Source organism: Coenobita brevimanus, chromosome 73 (genome assembly GCF_032717465.1).
Source record: "Coenobita brevimanus isolate Jiangsu-jjx chromosome 73, ASM3271746v2, whole genome shotgun sequence".
Taxonomy (NCBI): domain Eukaryota; kingdom Metazoa; phylum Arthropoda; class Malacostraca; order Decapoda; family Coenobitidae; genus Coenobita; species Coenobita brevimanus.
The window spans coordinates 29,650,620-29,666,740 of NC_137026.1; the positions used below are offsets into that span (position 1 = coordinate 29,650,620).

The 16,121-nt window shown below is 43.0% G+C and overlaps 1 protein-coding gene across 1 annotated transcript in view; it reads left to right on the plus strand.

Moving 5' to 3' along the window:
- Positions 1-16,121, plus strand: part of LOC145407514 (caspase-1-like) — a 65,081-nt gene that overhangs the window by 44,286 nt on the left and 4,674 nt on the right. The window contains exon 7 of the mRNA XM_080278438.1: positions 7,699-7,852. Coding sequence (XP_080134564.1) covers positions 7,699-7,852 — 154 coding nt within the window. The remainder of the gene's footprint in view (positions 1-7,698; positions 7,853-16,121) is intronic.

Genomic DNA, 16,121 nt, shown 5'->3' on the forward strand with positions numbered 1-16,121 from the left:
GCTGGTAAGTGGTTAATCTTAAAATATATATACATATATCATTCATCGTCATCATCTGGACCTCCTTTCCCACCTTAGGGCTGGGTGAGGAGTAGCAACATCCAGACAGCCTAAGTTTGTTCAGTTCAATGGGCCATGCTTCCATTCACTCATCAATCAAGCCCACAGAATCCTGGCTCTATCAGATAGGCCAAAAATACTCTGCCATGTTCTGTAGCTTCACATATACCCATCTGATAGCGTCAATCCAAATGCTGTCGCGTTATAAAGGGGTGCCAAATCCCTGTCTTTTGCTTTGCACAAAATTCGTCCAGCCATCTCGGTCTCTTGTCAGTCCCTTAGCCACACCAAATTCCATACCTCCCTTCCTCACACACTCATCCACCATATCCCTCCACCTTCTTCTTGGCCTACCTTGCCTCCTCCCTCCTGCAGATTTGCTCAGATATACCTTTTTCACCACTGTGTTGTCATCCATTCTCTCCACATGGCCAAACCATCTCACTACACACTCTTCGATTCTGGTGTCCACAGACTTCCACACTCCACATCTTTCACGAATCACATTATTCCGTATCCTATCCACTCTCAGTACTCCACATACATTCCTTAGCATTCGTATCTCCACTGCTCTTACTCTTGACTCTTCATTTTCATGCCACACCATAGTCTCATATCCGTATATTAAAGTTGACACTAACACTCCTTCATGAAAGCCTCACGCAGCTGCAATATGCAAGCCTCTGTTTTTTATCAAAGCCTTCATAGCACCAACTACTTTTCATCCTTGTTTCACTCTACTCTCCACTTCTTTTGCACATTTTCCTCTCTTTTCTGTCTCAGTACCCAGGTATTTAAACTCTCTCACCAATTTCAGTCTGTCTCCATTCACTGTAACATCACACTGGGAGTCACCTTCTCTCTCAGTAACCATCACTTTACTCTTCTCTGCAGTTACACTTAAGGCACAACAATCACAGACACCTACAAAACTCTGCACTAGTCTACCAAGCTTTTGTCAGGTACAGGCCAAACCTCAGTTTAACGATGCAAATGTTAAGTAGAAACCCATCGCTAGGTGGGCTATCGTAAATCGGAGATGATTTAATGTGTAAAGTATAGGAATTCACTTATGAGCTATGGGTTGCCCCCCATCCAAGTCCCAAACCCACCCAAATGAGTAAAAAAAAAAAGAAAAAAAGAAAAAGAAAAAAATTAAAACCAACTTAAATGGCCTAACAGCTGCAAAAGAAGCTAACCTAAGCCTAAAACCAGTGCCCGTCTTGCTTATACCCAGTCAAGGTCAATGGAAAATGCAATCTCCAGCTCATATTCAAACTCAGTAGAGAAGAAGCAGCAGCATTGCATGCAATCCCACCATCAGATAGTCCCGAGACAATTAAATAAACATCTTTTATGCATAATAATAAGGTATGAATGGCGCAAAATCATCCAACGTGTGAATTGTTGCGACGAAGAATTGTTGATATTTTGACGGGGAATTCTCTTGAGGGGGAATGCAAGTGATGATGCGATCAGGATGGCAAATTCAACTGCCCCTCTTTATATCTTTTTAGTTACTGTTCTGGTTACTGAGCCCCGTTATTTTCTTCTCTCTTATTTTCCAACATCTATTTAGAAATTCCTTTGTATTTTCAAAACGTTTTCCCTTGAACAGCCCGAATGTAAACACATGATTTATTGATGTCACAGTTTTCATCAGTGCGGGAAATATTTATTCTTTAAGCCTTTTATAATTATTAATGTTTATTTAAAATTATTATTGTGTACTCCATGATTGGTTAGATGTTCCATGGTCAAACACAGTATTCTTCGTTGAGTCGCCTAGTTGTCCACACTGTTTTGTGCCTTGTATGATGGATGAGAATCTGTAACCCAAATGACAATGTTCACTCTATCTTTGACTATATCTATCTATTGCCAGACGCCATAATCCCGTAAGGGGTGGCCATTCGACTCTGAGTTATTTGTTTTACAGGGAGGGGCACTAACCCTTCACTAACCCATTTGTTGACATGTAGGGAGCACGTATGGTTTGGTTATAAGATTACCACCCAGCGTTGTAAATGGTTTCTTGGCTTCCAGGAAACTAAAACATAATAATCTAAGTCTAAAAACAGTTTCTAAATCAACGTGAACACAGAATTTAAGTCTAAAATCTCATCAAAATTGTAAAAAAACAAAGAACAAAAAACAAAAAAAATTAAACCGGGGCTCGGCCATCATCAGGCAGGGTAGAGTGGTATTTCTCCGCCCATCACTATTCTGGGGTATGGCATATAGGAGTATCGTAAACCGGGGTTTGCCTGTATTTGCTAGTAGCACTGCATCATCAGCATTCAACAAATTTCAGATATTCCATCCATCACCATTCATTACCAATGCCATCCCTCTCTATATTGCTCGTGTGTTTACTTCTCTCATCACCCCATCCATATATATATGTTGAACAACCATGGGGACATCACACAACCTTGTTGGACGTCCACATTCATTGTGAAACAGTTGCATAGATGTCCATTTACTCCATACACATGCCTTACTAAAATCATAAAAACTCTTGATGGCATCTAGCAGCTTACCATCTACTCCATACATGCACAAAACCCTCCACAATCCTTCTCTGTCTACTATGTCGTATGCTTTTTTTCAGATCCATAAATGCCATAAACACCTTATAGTCCTTCTCACACACACCTTCTCCACTCTCTCTTTTCCTGCAAATATTTGATTCACACATTCTGTGCCACTCCTAAAGCCACCCTGTTCATCACTCACTAGGACTTCTGATATCTCTCTTACTTTCTCCATAATATTTCTTCAATATACCTTTCCTACCACTCAATAGACTTATGCCACGATAATTCTTGCACTCACTTCCTTCACCTTCGTTTTTGTACAGGGGTACAGCCACTGCCTTTTTCCATTCTACTGGCACAGTTTCACATATCCTTGCCTGCTTACATATCTCCAACAAGCACTTCATTCTGCTCTCTCCACTACACTTAATCATCTCAGCATACACCTCATCAACCCAGCTGCCTTCCCATTTTTCAGCTGCTTCTCAGTGTTCTTCACCTCTGCAAGTGTCATGTTTCCTGGCACTGCATTCTTTCTCTGTATGCCCCCCAAACCAGTCATGTTAACAGTCGCATTGCTCTCTCCAGTCCCATTCATCAGACTTTCAAAATATCGTATTCTTTCCATCTGATCCTTACTTCATCTCCATGGGTTAATAATCTACCTTTTACATCCTTCACACTTGCACATTTCTTTCCACTGTCACTTCTACATTTCCGCACCTCATTCCAGAATAACTTCCTATTTTCAAAGTAATTTGCATTCATTTTTCTTGCAAGATCATCATTTACCTCTTTCATTTTCCTCTTCACCAGTCTCTGTACGTGTTTCATGATGTCAACATATTCATTTCTTATCTCAACTGAACCCCTGTCCTGTATTCACTCTAGCCACTTCTTCCTCTTTTCCTCCCCTGCTCTCTTAACCTCTTCATCCAGCCACCATGCCGTACCTTTCTTCTTTGTTGTTACTCTTTCCACCAATTTAGCATTCCTAACTAAGTAGTCCCTATATACACTCCACAATCTGTCTAAATCCATTTCATTCCAATTCACTGATTCTGATTCCTCCCGTATTTTGGCCCTGTATTCATTTGCCATTTCTTTGATCCACAGCTTCCCAACTTTCAGTCTCTCTCCCTGACAGCTTCTCTCTCTCTTGGTCCACTTCATTCCCCTCACCTTGATCTTGCATACCACAATCATATGATCTGACAAACCTCCACATCTTCCTCTCACAGCCCTCAAATGAGCAACACAACCCAGCATCGATTTCTGTACAAGCATGTTATCAATCAGGCTCCTTTCAACATGATCTCCATTCCTTCTGTACCAAGTATATTTATGTGCCTCTTTGTGTTTAAAGTAAGAATTACAAATGCACAATCTCCTTTCCTGGCACATATCCTTCAGTCGCTTCCCATTATCATTCTCTCGTGGCACTCCATTATTACCCATTCATATTGCCCATTACAATCACTTTATCTTCTGGGCATTTCTCCTCCTACTTAATCCAGCTCATCCCAAAATCTATCTTTCTCTGTCTCACTCCTGTCCTTACACAGTGCATACACAACAATCACTGCCACTTTCACCTTCACAAACTTGAACTTGACATACATACATCTCGAGCTGACACATTTGTAATATCTCATTCCACTCTGCCACACTTCATTCATCAACCAAGCAACTCTTTCCTTGCATCTTCCTCGCCCATTCATGTCTGACCTTATACACTTTACACCCTCCAACTCCTCCACTTCACACCCTTTCATCTTTGTTTCACACAGTGCCATCACAGCATATTGTGCACTCTTGAACACATTCACTACTTCCACCCTCTTGCTGTCCTCATTCACACCTCTCACGTTCCACAAGGCCATGCGAATTTGCTCATTTGGTTGGGGCCCTGGGCAGGTATTGGGCCCTCCGAGGCTCTCTAAATAATTTGTCATAATTTAGTGATTTTAGGTTTTGCATATATACAGGCATACCCCAGTTTAATGATCTAATTGGTTAGGTAAAACCCCATCGACAGCCGGGGTATCGTATATTGGGGTACTTTTAACATGTTTTTCAATGTGGACCGTTTACCAGCCTTGGGTTTCCCCCCAAACCAAGTCCCAAACCTACCCAGATGAGCCCAAAAATAGGTTTAAAGGCAATCTAAATGGCTTAACAGCTGTCAAGGAAGCTAATCCAAGCCTAACACCTGTAAACAACTCACTGAAAGCAGCAAGTAAAGCCTGAAAATCTTAAGGAATAGGTTAGAGAATATCAAACACCTCTCATCACTTACTTCTTGTAAGTCCATGTCTGGTCCTGGTCATCATCCTTGCTCCTCCCCCCAAGGCCAGGGGACATGTGGTGTTCCCCAACACTCAATCCTCCTTATCAAAGTCCTCAAACCCCATCTCCAGGGGAGGGTCAGAGGAGGGTGGCGATGGAGTGTGATGCGATGACTCGGGCGGAGGCGATGAGTCAGGCGGAGACGATGGAGTGCGATGTGATGACTCAGGCGGAGGCGATGAGATGTGATGTGATGGCTCTGTGGGTGGCAATGGAGTGCGATGCAATGACAGAGGAGGTGGTGAGGGAGACAGCTGCAATGACCGGTGAGGTGGCAAGGGAGACCGCTGTGATGAATGATGCGGTAGCGATGGAGTCATTTGCAATAGCTCACATCGTGGCGAGGGAGACGGAGACAGTGGCTGAGGTGGTGTGGGAGATGGAGGGTGGGACGAGGAAGGCAGCAATGGAGTGGCAGAGTGCCTAAGTAGAGACACAGGTGACACAGGAGACGGGGATCAGCCGGAGGTTAGGTCCAGCACAGTAGGCCGAACACATCCTCAGCAGGAGGTGTCCCTTGGTGTTTCTCTGGTGGTTGAAGGTTGGGGAGATGCTCTGCTAGTTGAAGGCTGGGGAGTTGAGCTGCTGGTTGATGGCTGGGGAGATGCTCTGCTGGTCGAGGGCTAGGGAGATCCTTTGTGACTTGCTGGCATGATGAGGGTCTGCTTGAAGAAGGCTGTGATTGTGGTCTGCCCGGCCGCCCTCTTCTTCTCCTCCAGCATTGTCCTGTAGACTTTCATCCCCTCCTCAAGCTGATTAGCCGTATCCCTGCTTCATCCATGGGAGGGGGTCGTGTGTCTGCATAAGGTCAATTATCTCATCCAGCTTTGTTAGCATCTCCTTTAGGATTTTGATTTTCAGAGCTCGGACCTCAGGGATGACCTCCTCCTCCTCCTCCTCTGCCTCCTGGTGTGCCTGCTGGATCTCCATGTTGAGAAGCTCCTTCGTGTGGCTCTCGAGAACCTCCTCCACGCCATCCTCGTTGACCTCCCTGAAGCCTGCCTTGTGCGACAATTCCACAATATCCTGCCGCACATGCTGGACAGATGGAGCTTGCACGCCCTTGGGGAAGCCGGTGAAGGAGTGCATGCACTCTGGCCACAGCTTCTGCCACACACTGTTCATGGTCGTCTGGCTAACCTCACTCCATGCTGCAGTGATGTTCTCTAGGGCGTGGCATATGTTATAGCCCTTCCAACAACACTGCTGCACTGTTGTCCTGTCATCACTGTCACAGGCCCTTACCAACTGCTGCATAGTGCAGCAGAGGTAATAAGCCTTAAAGAAAGCGATCACCCATTGGTCTATCAGTTGCAACAAGGACATGGTGTTAGGGGGCCGGAATACCACCTCAACATTGCTGGCCCATTCCTTTATCGCGGGAGGGTGGCTAGGTGTGTTGTTCACCACAGTGAGATATCTGTTCGCCAAATTTTCACGCGAGGCATACCTCTTCAGCACATGAGAGGTATGAGTGGAAATATGACAAACTGATATCTGAAGTCAGCCAGGCCTTCTTGTTCGACTTCCAAATAACTCCAAGGTTCTCTTTAACATACCCCACCGGAGCCCTGGGGTTCTCGGAGTGGTAGGCAAGGAGCGGCTTCAACTTGAAGTCGCCCTCAGCTTTGTCCCTCAGCAGCAGTGTCAGTTGATCCTTCGAGAGCTCGAATCCTTTCCTCCTCTCATATATCTCCATCTCATTCTCAGTCTCTCCCTCTCCCTTCCCCTCCCCTCCCCCTACCTCCCCCCTCCACATCACTCACATTCACAGTTCCAGTAAGTCCCTTATCCTCCATCCTCACTACTTGTCAGTGATGTGTTCCATAATATCATACTGTCCTCTCATCATATATTTCTATTGGGGTCATTGGCAGAGCCTTCTGGTCAGAGTCTGCTGTGATCTACGTGTTATGGCTCAAGTCCAAAAGGTGGCCAGAGATTTTTCTGTCGTGTTAATGCTACCAGCAGGCAAGGTCAGTCATGTACCCTTAAATGTTCTGGACTAATAGTAGCCTAGTCTCCAGCCCCTGCATGTGTAAGCAGCAACATGGGATATGATAATTATCAGTTTACTCTCCTTACAGCAGGCAATATAAAATGGGGGACACTGTTCAATCAGCTTTGATGGGACTTTAATAGACAAATATTTTGTAAATTGTGGTAGGCTTGATAGCAAAAAGAACAAAAAAAAGGGCAACTTATAATGAAAACTTAGTCAGTTAGCTTATGCGTGTTGCTTGGTGATACAATGGTTAGAAAATCGTGGTCAGAATGATGGCCTTCCTTACATTTGATCCCCAGATGACTGGAGGCCTTTTGATTATGTAATGCTATCAAGGGAAGTAGACTGACCATCGACTGTTAAATGTTGTTATTGTAGTTGCTAAACTCTGGTCCCTGCAGTCAAGCAGACCCATTGACCACAGGTAAGCAGCTAGTTCTGTCAGCCATTCTACAGGTATAGTACAGAACAGTACATACACAATGTAGGGAGCTGGTACCCTCCTATGGTAAACAGTACCTCACCAGGATCGGCCCAAGATGCAACACAGGGGAATACGAAGAGGTTTGGCGCCCAGTTGAATTTCATAGTTACCCAGCCAGGGTGCACAGTGCCAATATATATAGAGTACTTGTCAGCATCTCCCTTAACTGTACTGGACTCTAGTACTTTAGCTTCAGACCCCTACACCATGAAGAGAATGAAACGGGATTGAATTTTATCATTTTTACCGTTGTGTTTCAGGCATGTCGAGGTGAAGAGACTGACAAAGGTGTGCAGCTGAAGCGACCCAGAGGTCTTCTGGTCTCTACTGATTCTTATGTGCCAAGAGACAAGGAAGAAGATTATGTCATCCCACAGTATGCTGATATGCTCTTTATGTGGGCATCTTATCCTGGTAAGTGAAATGGGAATGGATGTCTGGATAATGGTGATGATGTGAAGTTTGTTTTAATCTCTAGACTCCATCCATCCATCCATCCATCATCTAATCCTGTATTGCCCCACGAGGAATGTGGGAACCCAGGGCTAGGCAAGTTGGTCCTGACATTTAAGATGAGAGTGACCAGCCCCACTCATCCTTGAGTGGCATTACGTGAGCAATAAACCCCAACCCACCTTTGGATACAAAACTGCACTGGCTTAATCTGATTGGAGCACCTTAATTACCCACTAAACCATCTGGTGCCATAATTTGGTTATATGGTTACCATCCTGCTTAGTAAATGGTTTCCTGATGTACAGGAAAACATTTGGCTTGTCACTCAGTGAAGAGTCACTGATAGGCAGAAGGAAGGTGAAAGATTGAAAGAAAGACAGACAGAAGAGGGAGTATAAAGTCACCTGCAGGCAGAAGGAAGAGGAAAGAATGAAGGAAAGACAAGGGGAAGGAAGGAAGAGAGGAAAGGGCAGACACCCAAAGCAGCACTACAAGAAGTGAGTGAATGGTGAGCATTACACTATTATTACATAATTTTTATTTTAATAAGGCTTAGGTTCAGCTTCACACACTGAAGGAGCTATTCTGGACATTATCTAACTTCTTGCATTTGAAAAGTCTTTCCTGAGTTGGATAAAAGCCTCTGAAAATACAAAAAATAAAGTAGTATATGCTTAGGGTGAAGTGGCTAACCCAGTGAGATCAGGGATCATTTTGTTTCATTTATAAAGGCTCCAGTATGAACACATGTGTCACCCTTGGTCATCTGATGGTGGCTGTCCACATTGCTTGATCTCAAGAAACCTCTTTGTTAAGTCCTTTATCCCTGAGGTCACACTGTATGGGCTTGTCCCAGGTCTTTTTTTCAGTCTGCCCCTTGCAACTCTACCCTCATCATTCATACATCTTATCTTCCACGCCCAGTTGTCATCCTCTATCCTTTCCACATGGTCATAACAGCTTGGTCTACCCCTTCTCATCACATAACTAATACATTTAAGCCCAATCCTTCCCCTCAGCTCTTCATTCACAGTCCTAAACTCCCCGGACCAGTCATTCAGATACACACTACACATCTCTATGATGAGAAAGAGCACAGGTATTACCTGTGCTTTTAACACACACACACACACACACACACACACACACACACACACACACACACACACACATCAGAAAGAGAGAAGGACCTAGATGTGATTGTCAATAACAGACTATCTCCGGCTGACCACATCAGTGAGAAGGTACGGAACATGTATACACTGCTTGCCAATATGAGAATAGCATTTACATACATAAATGAAGCCATGCTAAGAAAGATAATAACATCATTCATCAGACCAACCCTGGAGTATGCATCAGTAGTCTGGAGTCCTCATCTCAAAAAACACATAGACAAGATTGAAAAAGTTCAAAGGGCCGCTACAAGATGGGTACCAAGCTTAAGGGATCTAAGCTACGAAGAAAGACTAAATAAACTGAATCTACCAACACTACAAGAGAGAAGGAAAAGAGGTGACATGATTATGCTATATAAATGCATATCAGGAAAGGAGAAAATAGACACAAATGATTACTTAACATATGGGGAAGTATCAGCAAGAGGACACTGCAAAAAAATGCATAAAAAGAGAGGTGATAACGACATAAGGAAATTTAGTTTCCCAAATAGAGCAATTGATCAGTGGAATGCACTACCGAATGAAATAGTGTGTGCCAAAACAATTCACAAATTTAAGGATATGTACGATAAATATGGTTTAAGACACGGGACAGTACAAGCTTGACTCATTCCTGTAAAGATACAATTAGGTAAGAATTATGTAAGAACACACTCACAGTGGTAGGTGGGGGTGCTCACCATCCACTCACTTGATGTAGTGCTGCTTTGGGTGTCTGCCCTTTCCGTTCTTCCATCCTTCCTCGTCTGTGTTTCTTTCCTTCACTCTTTTCTCTTGCTTCTGCCTATGGGTGACTCTACACTGAGTGGCAAACCAAATGGTTTCCTGTACACCAGGAAACCATTTACTAAGCTGGGTGGTAACCATATAACAAAATTATGGCACCTGGTGGTTTAATAGGTAAGTAAGGTGGTTGGGGTTTATTGCTCATGTAATGCCACTCAGGGATGAGTGAGGCTGGTCACTCTCATCTTAAATTTCAGAACCAACTTTCCTGGGCCTGGGCTCTTACGCTCCTCGTGGGGCAACAGAGGATTGGATGAATGAAAAAACATATACAGTATATACAGTGAACTTCCGATAATCCGGCATCTGATGGTTCGCAAAACCCAATGGTTCGCACTTTTCAACCTAGGGTCATTTCTAGCGTTTTTGGGTAAAAATAAAGAAAAATTAGGAAAAAATAAAAAAATAGCCGAAAGCGGTGCTCTGAACTATCCAGTTGATGTGTTGCCAGTTCTGGGTAAACATGGCAAGTGCACTCTGCCATATACTTAAAAACTTACGGTAAATGTATCTTTTAATTTAATTTATCATTTGCACCGAACATGACGTGATAACTTTAATTCTTTGAGGCTGGAGGGAAGCAGCTGCCATATTGGCGATGATGTCATTATTCATACTGCAGATGAAGCTGCAGTCCATCACACAATACTTTACCAGTAACGGAGATAATAGTTGTACCTATATGGCCACCATAGATCCAAACTACCCCCTTCAGGTATGTTGTGAAGGAATACTTTTCATGGTTTAAATTGATGGTACCTGTTAGATAAGTAAATTGTGGTGAAATTGACCAGAAGTAGTTTACAGCTACACCATTCCCGAGTGGTGCTCATACCTCACGAAGTGGAAAGTGTTAAATGTATTCCGTACAGTATCAGTTGTATGAGTTTATAATGGTATTATGCTCTTGAATATTTAATATTTGACCTCATCATTATTAGTTTTCTGAAAAAAAGTTTCAGTGACTCTGAGCTTGATTGTAAAGTACCTTCAGGGGAATGTGATGAAATACCAAATCGGCGGTCATTTACCGAATCAACACTGAATTGGCACTTTTTAATTGGTAAGTGTTATAGATTTTATCACCATAGAGGTTCATACACATCTAATTATCCTAAATCTGGTCAAATTTTTGTGTTTAATTTTACCTTTTAAAAAATCCGGATTCACTGCGAAAACGTGCTAAAATTAGCGGAAGTGTTTCTCCTTTGGCTCAACAGCTTGCCTTGGCAGACTTTCGCTTTGTATAAATATTAATTTAACATACAGATGCATTTATTTGCACTTTAAATCAGTATCTGTGCAAAACAGAAGTCTGTCAAGGTATGTTGGCGATCTGTAGTAGAAATACCTGCTAACCTTAGCACATTTTTGCTCTGACTCCTAATATAAATAGTTAAATTAAGCATAGTTTTTTTACTGAATTTCAGATAAATAGGTGTGTATGAACATATATGGTGAAGAACATTCACAACAGTAAAAACTGCATTCCAGCACTGGGATCTTCCGACGAGCAGCCAGCCACCATTGCTTTCGTTTATTGTTTTTGGCTGGTATACAGAGGAATAATTTCCCTACTGTGCTTTTGTCAGTGCACCTACACATTGGAATAAAACATTAGCAATTATTCCTCTTGTCACAGGACATTATTAGAGGTCAGAAATAAGCACAATGTATGCTGGCTAAATGAAAACAAAGCAGACTCTGCTGCCTCAGTGTCAGTAGTGACGTCACAACCAATCAGACGCCATTTCAGAGTCACGTGATTTTTCGGCTACTTTATCTATTATTATTTCATGTTTCTGCTCATGTTTTTTGGAAATAATGGTTGACATAGTTATTTTCTGCGTATTTTTACCCATACAAGTATCTGACTTCAAAAAACTCGTCTATTCCACACCTCAAACAGCCTACATCTGCACTATACTACAAAGGTAAGAAAAGAAACCTATCATTTTTTTAATTATTATAGTTTATTTTTATTTTTTGGGATGTGTTTTGAACAGGTACCTGTCAGATAGTCCGGAAAATCTGATAATCCGGAAGATTCATGGGCTACTGCATTCCAGATTAAAGGACTTTTACTGTATATATATATATATATGTAAGTAATCCCTCCACTATCCAATGTAATAGAGCCAAAGGCATGTCCGGAAAGTGGTCCCATCCGGAAAGTGGGCCTCTGACTGCTGGACTGGTACTTAAGGACCCTAACCCAGCCTAACTTTGAAAGCCACCTAAATAACGCCCTACCTGACATGCATAGCACTTATTTAAACCTATTTAAGACCCTATTCACACCAAAAATGGACATAAAGCATGAAATAGATGAAAAGGAATCAGAGAATTAGAAGTGAGTATGGAAAATACTTAGGCCTAGCAGTGTACAGGGTACTGTACTTACAGCATGTCTGTGGCTGCCTCCTCTAACTATCTAAGGCTCTGGCAATTATGAAAATGCTCTTGAAGCATGTACAGTAATCCAGTGATGTGCTACACTTAATTCTTTGCACTGTGAGTTATAATTGTTTAACACTGCACATTCTTCGTAATTGAACCACGCCAGTTTGAACCGCCACTTTGCACTCCACACTCACTCCACACTTAATCCTTTGCACTCTAAATTCTAATTTCTTAACACTGCACAACACTGTAAATCCCCATGTGGTCTAGTGGTGAGGTATTGCAGTTTATTCACTGTTTAGTCATAAAAAACGAGCACGTGCAGCATCGATTACGATGGACATCTTCCCTGAAGGAAGGTTTGGCATAACTGAGGACAGGGTTGCCAGATCTGAACTCGGTCACATTACCAAACTCTTCAATTTTCATTACCAAATTTAACATTTCATTACCAAATTCGTAAAGGAAGCATTTATTCTTCACTAATTATATACAGTATACAAGTGGAAATACATGTAATCACTCTCCTTATAATTAACAGCATGTTGATTATATTCACGCAATGTAGGCTAGCAGATTAGTCAGAGAGAACAAACAATCCGCCATCTCCATCCTGTGTATCCTCATACATGTGAAAAAATCCTTCTTTTTTTTTTTTTCTTTTTTTTTTTTTTTTTAACTCTGGGCATAGGCTTCACTGCCTGCTATCAAGGCCCAGTAGTCCTCCTACATACCATACACCTCCACATGTCACCACTTCGGCACTAGCACCCACTGTCCATATTGAATACATGCTAGGACTGTCTTATACAGGACTTGTGTATTGGTATTAGCGGGGGTATTTTTACGACATGTCGGCGGGTCTTCCGGTAGATCAGTAAAGTCTGATTTAATGAAATTCAAATCCTTAAGCATTTCCTTGCCCCAGCGGGGATTTGAACCTGGGTAGGATTGCAGGCCACCTCTTTACTGATTCAGCCGCCCTCTCCCCCAAATGCATTATTCTGATGCATATTAATGCATTTGGTAATGCATTATTCTGATTCATTACCAAACGAATTTTTCATTACCAAATTGGTCCACATTTGGTAATGAAAAATACCAAATGGCAACCCTGACAGGGGAGGGGGGAGGGGGGAGGAAGGAAGAGGTGAAGGGGCCATAGTATAAACAGCTGTTCGGCGCCGCGCGGCAATTTCATATTACGAGTGGGAAAAATTTCGGATTTTGGGGGGATTTTTTCTTTTTTTGGCCAATTTTGGGTTCCGAAGGTTCAGGGCCACAATGTCCGGAAAGTGGGCATCCGGAAAGTACAGGGATTACTGTATATATATATCATCATCATCAACATCATCATCATCATCATCGTCATCACCATCACCATCGCCATTGCCATCATCATCCAATCATACATTGCCCCATGAGGAGTGTAGGAGCCCGGGACTAGGCAAGTTGGTTCTGACATTTAAGATGAGAGTGGCTAGCCTCACTCATCCCTGAGCGGCATTACGTGAGCAGTAAACCCCAACCTCCCCTTGGGTATAAACCTTCACCAGTTCAGTCTGATTGGAGTGCCATAACTACCCACTAAACCACCAGGTGCCAAAGTTTGGTTATATGGTTGCCATCCAGCATAGTAAATGGCTTCCTGGTGTACAGGAAACCATTTGGCTTGTCACTTATTGTAGTCACCCACAGGCAGAAGGAAGAGGAAAGAATGAAGGAAAGAAAGACAGAAGAGGGAGTGTAAAGTCACCCGTAGGCAGAAGGATGAGGAATGAATGAAGGTATATATATATATATATATATATATATGTGTGTGTAATTCACCGGGTCGGTCAGGATCACTTGATGGTCGTGATCGTCAGCTTTTACCCTCCCGGAAGGGAGCTGAGAGCTCATATTGTCCGATCTAAGGGCAAGGCTGTGACCTTCACACACGCACACACCCGTCCCCTTGCTCAAGGGGGACAGTAACCACCCACTTCGTCAGTGAAACTTTTCGCAACCTGAGCGAGGCGCGAACTCCCGTCTACCAGTTGGCAAGCGGGAACGTTACCACTGCACCAGCGAGCGGTGTGTGTGTGTGTGTGTGTGTGTGTGTGTGTGTGTGTGTGTGTGTGTGTGTGTGTGTATATGTATGTATATAATCCCAAAGCATGTTATATGTAATATTGTTTCAGTTAAAATCCTCAGAATGAAGGGGTTAAACTAAGCCTCCAACACTGATAAAAGCATTGCTAGTTTCACAAGCTCTCCAGATAGTATATTAGTTGACTGTCATTCTGCAAGGCATGTAACACAGATGGAAGGACACAAGTCAAAAGTGAGAGCAGTGGAACTGAGTTATTTGAGAGAAGCTTGTGAATTACATGGAGAGACAGATAGACAAATGAGGAAGTAAAGAAGCATTGAGGTATTGCTGTGGATGTTATTGGAAAGTGTTAAGAGAAATATTTCAAGATGGTTTGGCCATGTGGAGAGGATGGAGAATGAAAGACTGACTAGAAGAGTATATGTGAGTGAGGTGGAGAGGGAGAGAAGGAGGGGAAAGCAAAAGATAAGGTAGCAGGATGGAATTGAGAGTGTATGAGAGAGGTGTATGACCTAGATTGAGGGCAGTCAGATGGCAGAGGACAGGGTGATGGAAGGTAGTTTGTTTGTGGCCACCCCTTACATGATTAAGTGGTGTGACAAATTGACAGGTAGACCTAATCCAAGGTATCATCCAAATGAAACAGTAAAAGCACCTCTGAGTTTCTATGTCATTATTTGTTACTTATTCTACCACCCAACAGTTCCTTCATCATATTTACAGTCAAACAGAAAAGACTTCTCGCATTTCCTGCCTCTGTTTCGTTATTGGATTCTTAAACACCTGAATGGGACCTATGAACAATGGTACAGATCATCATCATCATCTGTGGGTGATATTAACATGCACCTTTGCCCACTATGTATCATTCCACTGTGTGCTGGAGAGGGATGCCATCACGTGGTGGCAACTCCGGGGCCCAGTTAAATAAACATCCCTTAGTTCCCTCCCTTTTTCCCAAAAGAAGGCTGGTGCACTGTAGGAGGGATACTTCATCCCGTAGTCAAGTGGGCTCATGTTTCATCTGAACCTCAGGCTACAACTGCAACTACTACTAAGAATCTGTGAGTCCAGTGATGAGAGATGGAGGAGAGACAAACAGACTGTTATATCTGACTGTACATTTCCCTCAGTCATGGTTTCTGCCCACCTTCTAAGCTTACCACTGACTGGAGGGAATATTCAGGGAAGAGGACACCTTTATGACCTGTCACTTTTATAACCAGGTAGCTACACTACCCAGTCATACAAATGTCCCTAAACTCCCTATCTCCTAAAAGGAGGATGGTGAACCACAGGTGGACGGTAACCTAAGTTGCTGCTGCTGTTGCTGCATAGGATGGTAGTTCAGTTTTGCTAGGTTGTGTGAGGAATAGACCACAATGACACTAGTAATCATGCAGTCAAAGAGTGAGTTGAACTACCAGCAGTATATCATTGTTTGGTTTAGAGCTCTGGCAATAACTTCTCTACAGCCTGGGATATGGTTAGTGGATATGGAGTAAATATGCTTGTATACCCTGAATGGAGTAAAGCAGCTGTGGCATCCATGGAGGAGCCAAACCTCCTCATATTTCTCAGCACCTCACCGTGGGGAAAGACCCTGGTCTGACCCTGATGAGACTGCCTACTGCCAAAGGGCATCAATTCACTACACGGTGTATGAATTGTACAATACCTGAAGGAAGGCCCTATAAAAGCAGTTGCTTACCTGTAGTCAGTGGATCTGCCAGGTCAGACAGAGTGAGGTTAAGTAACAACC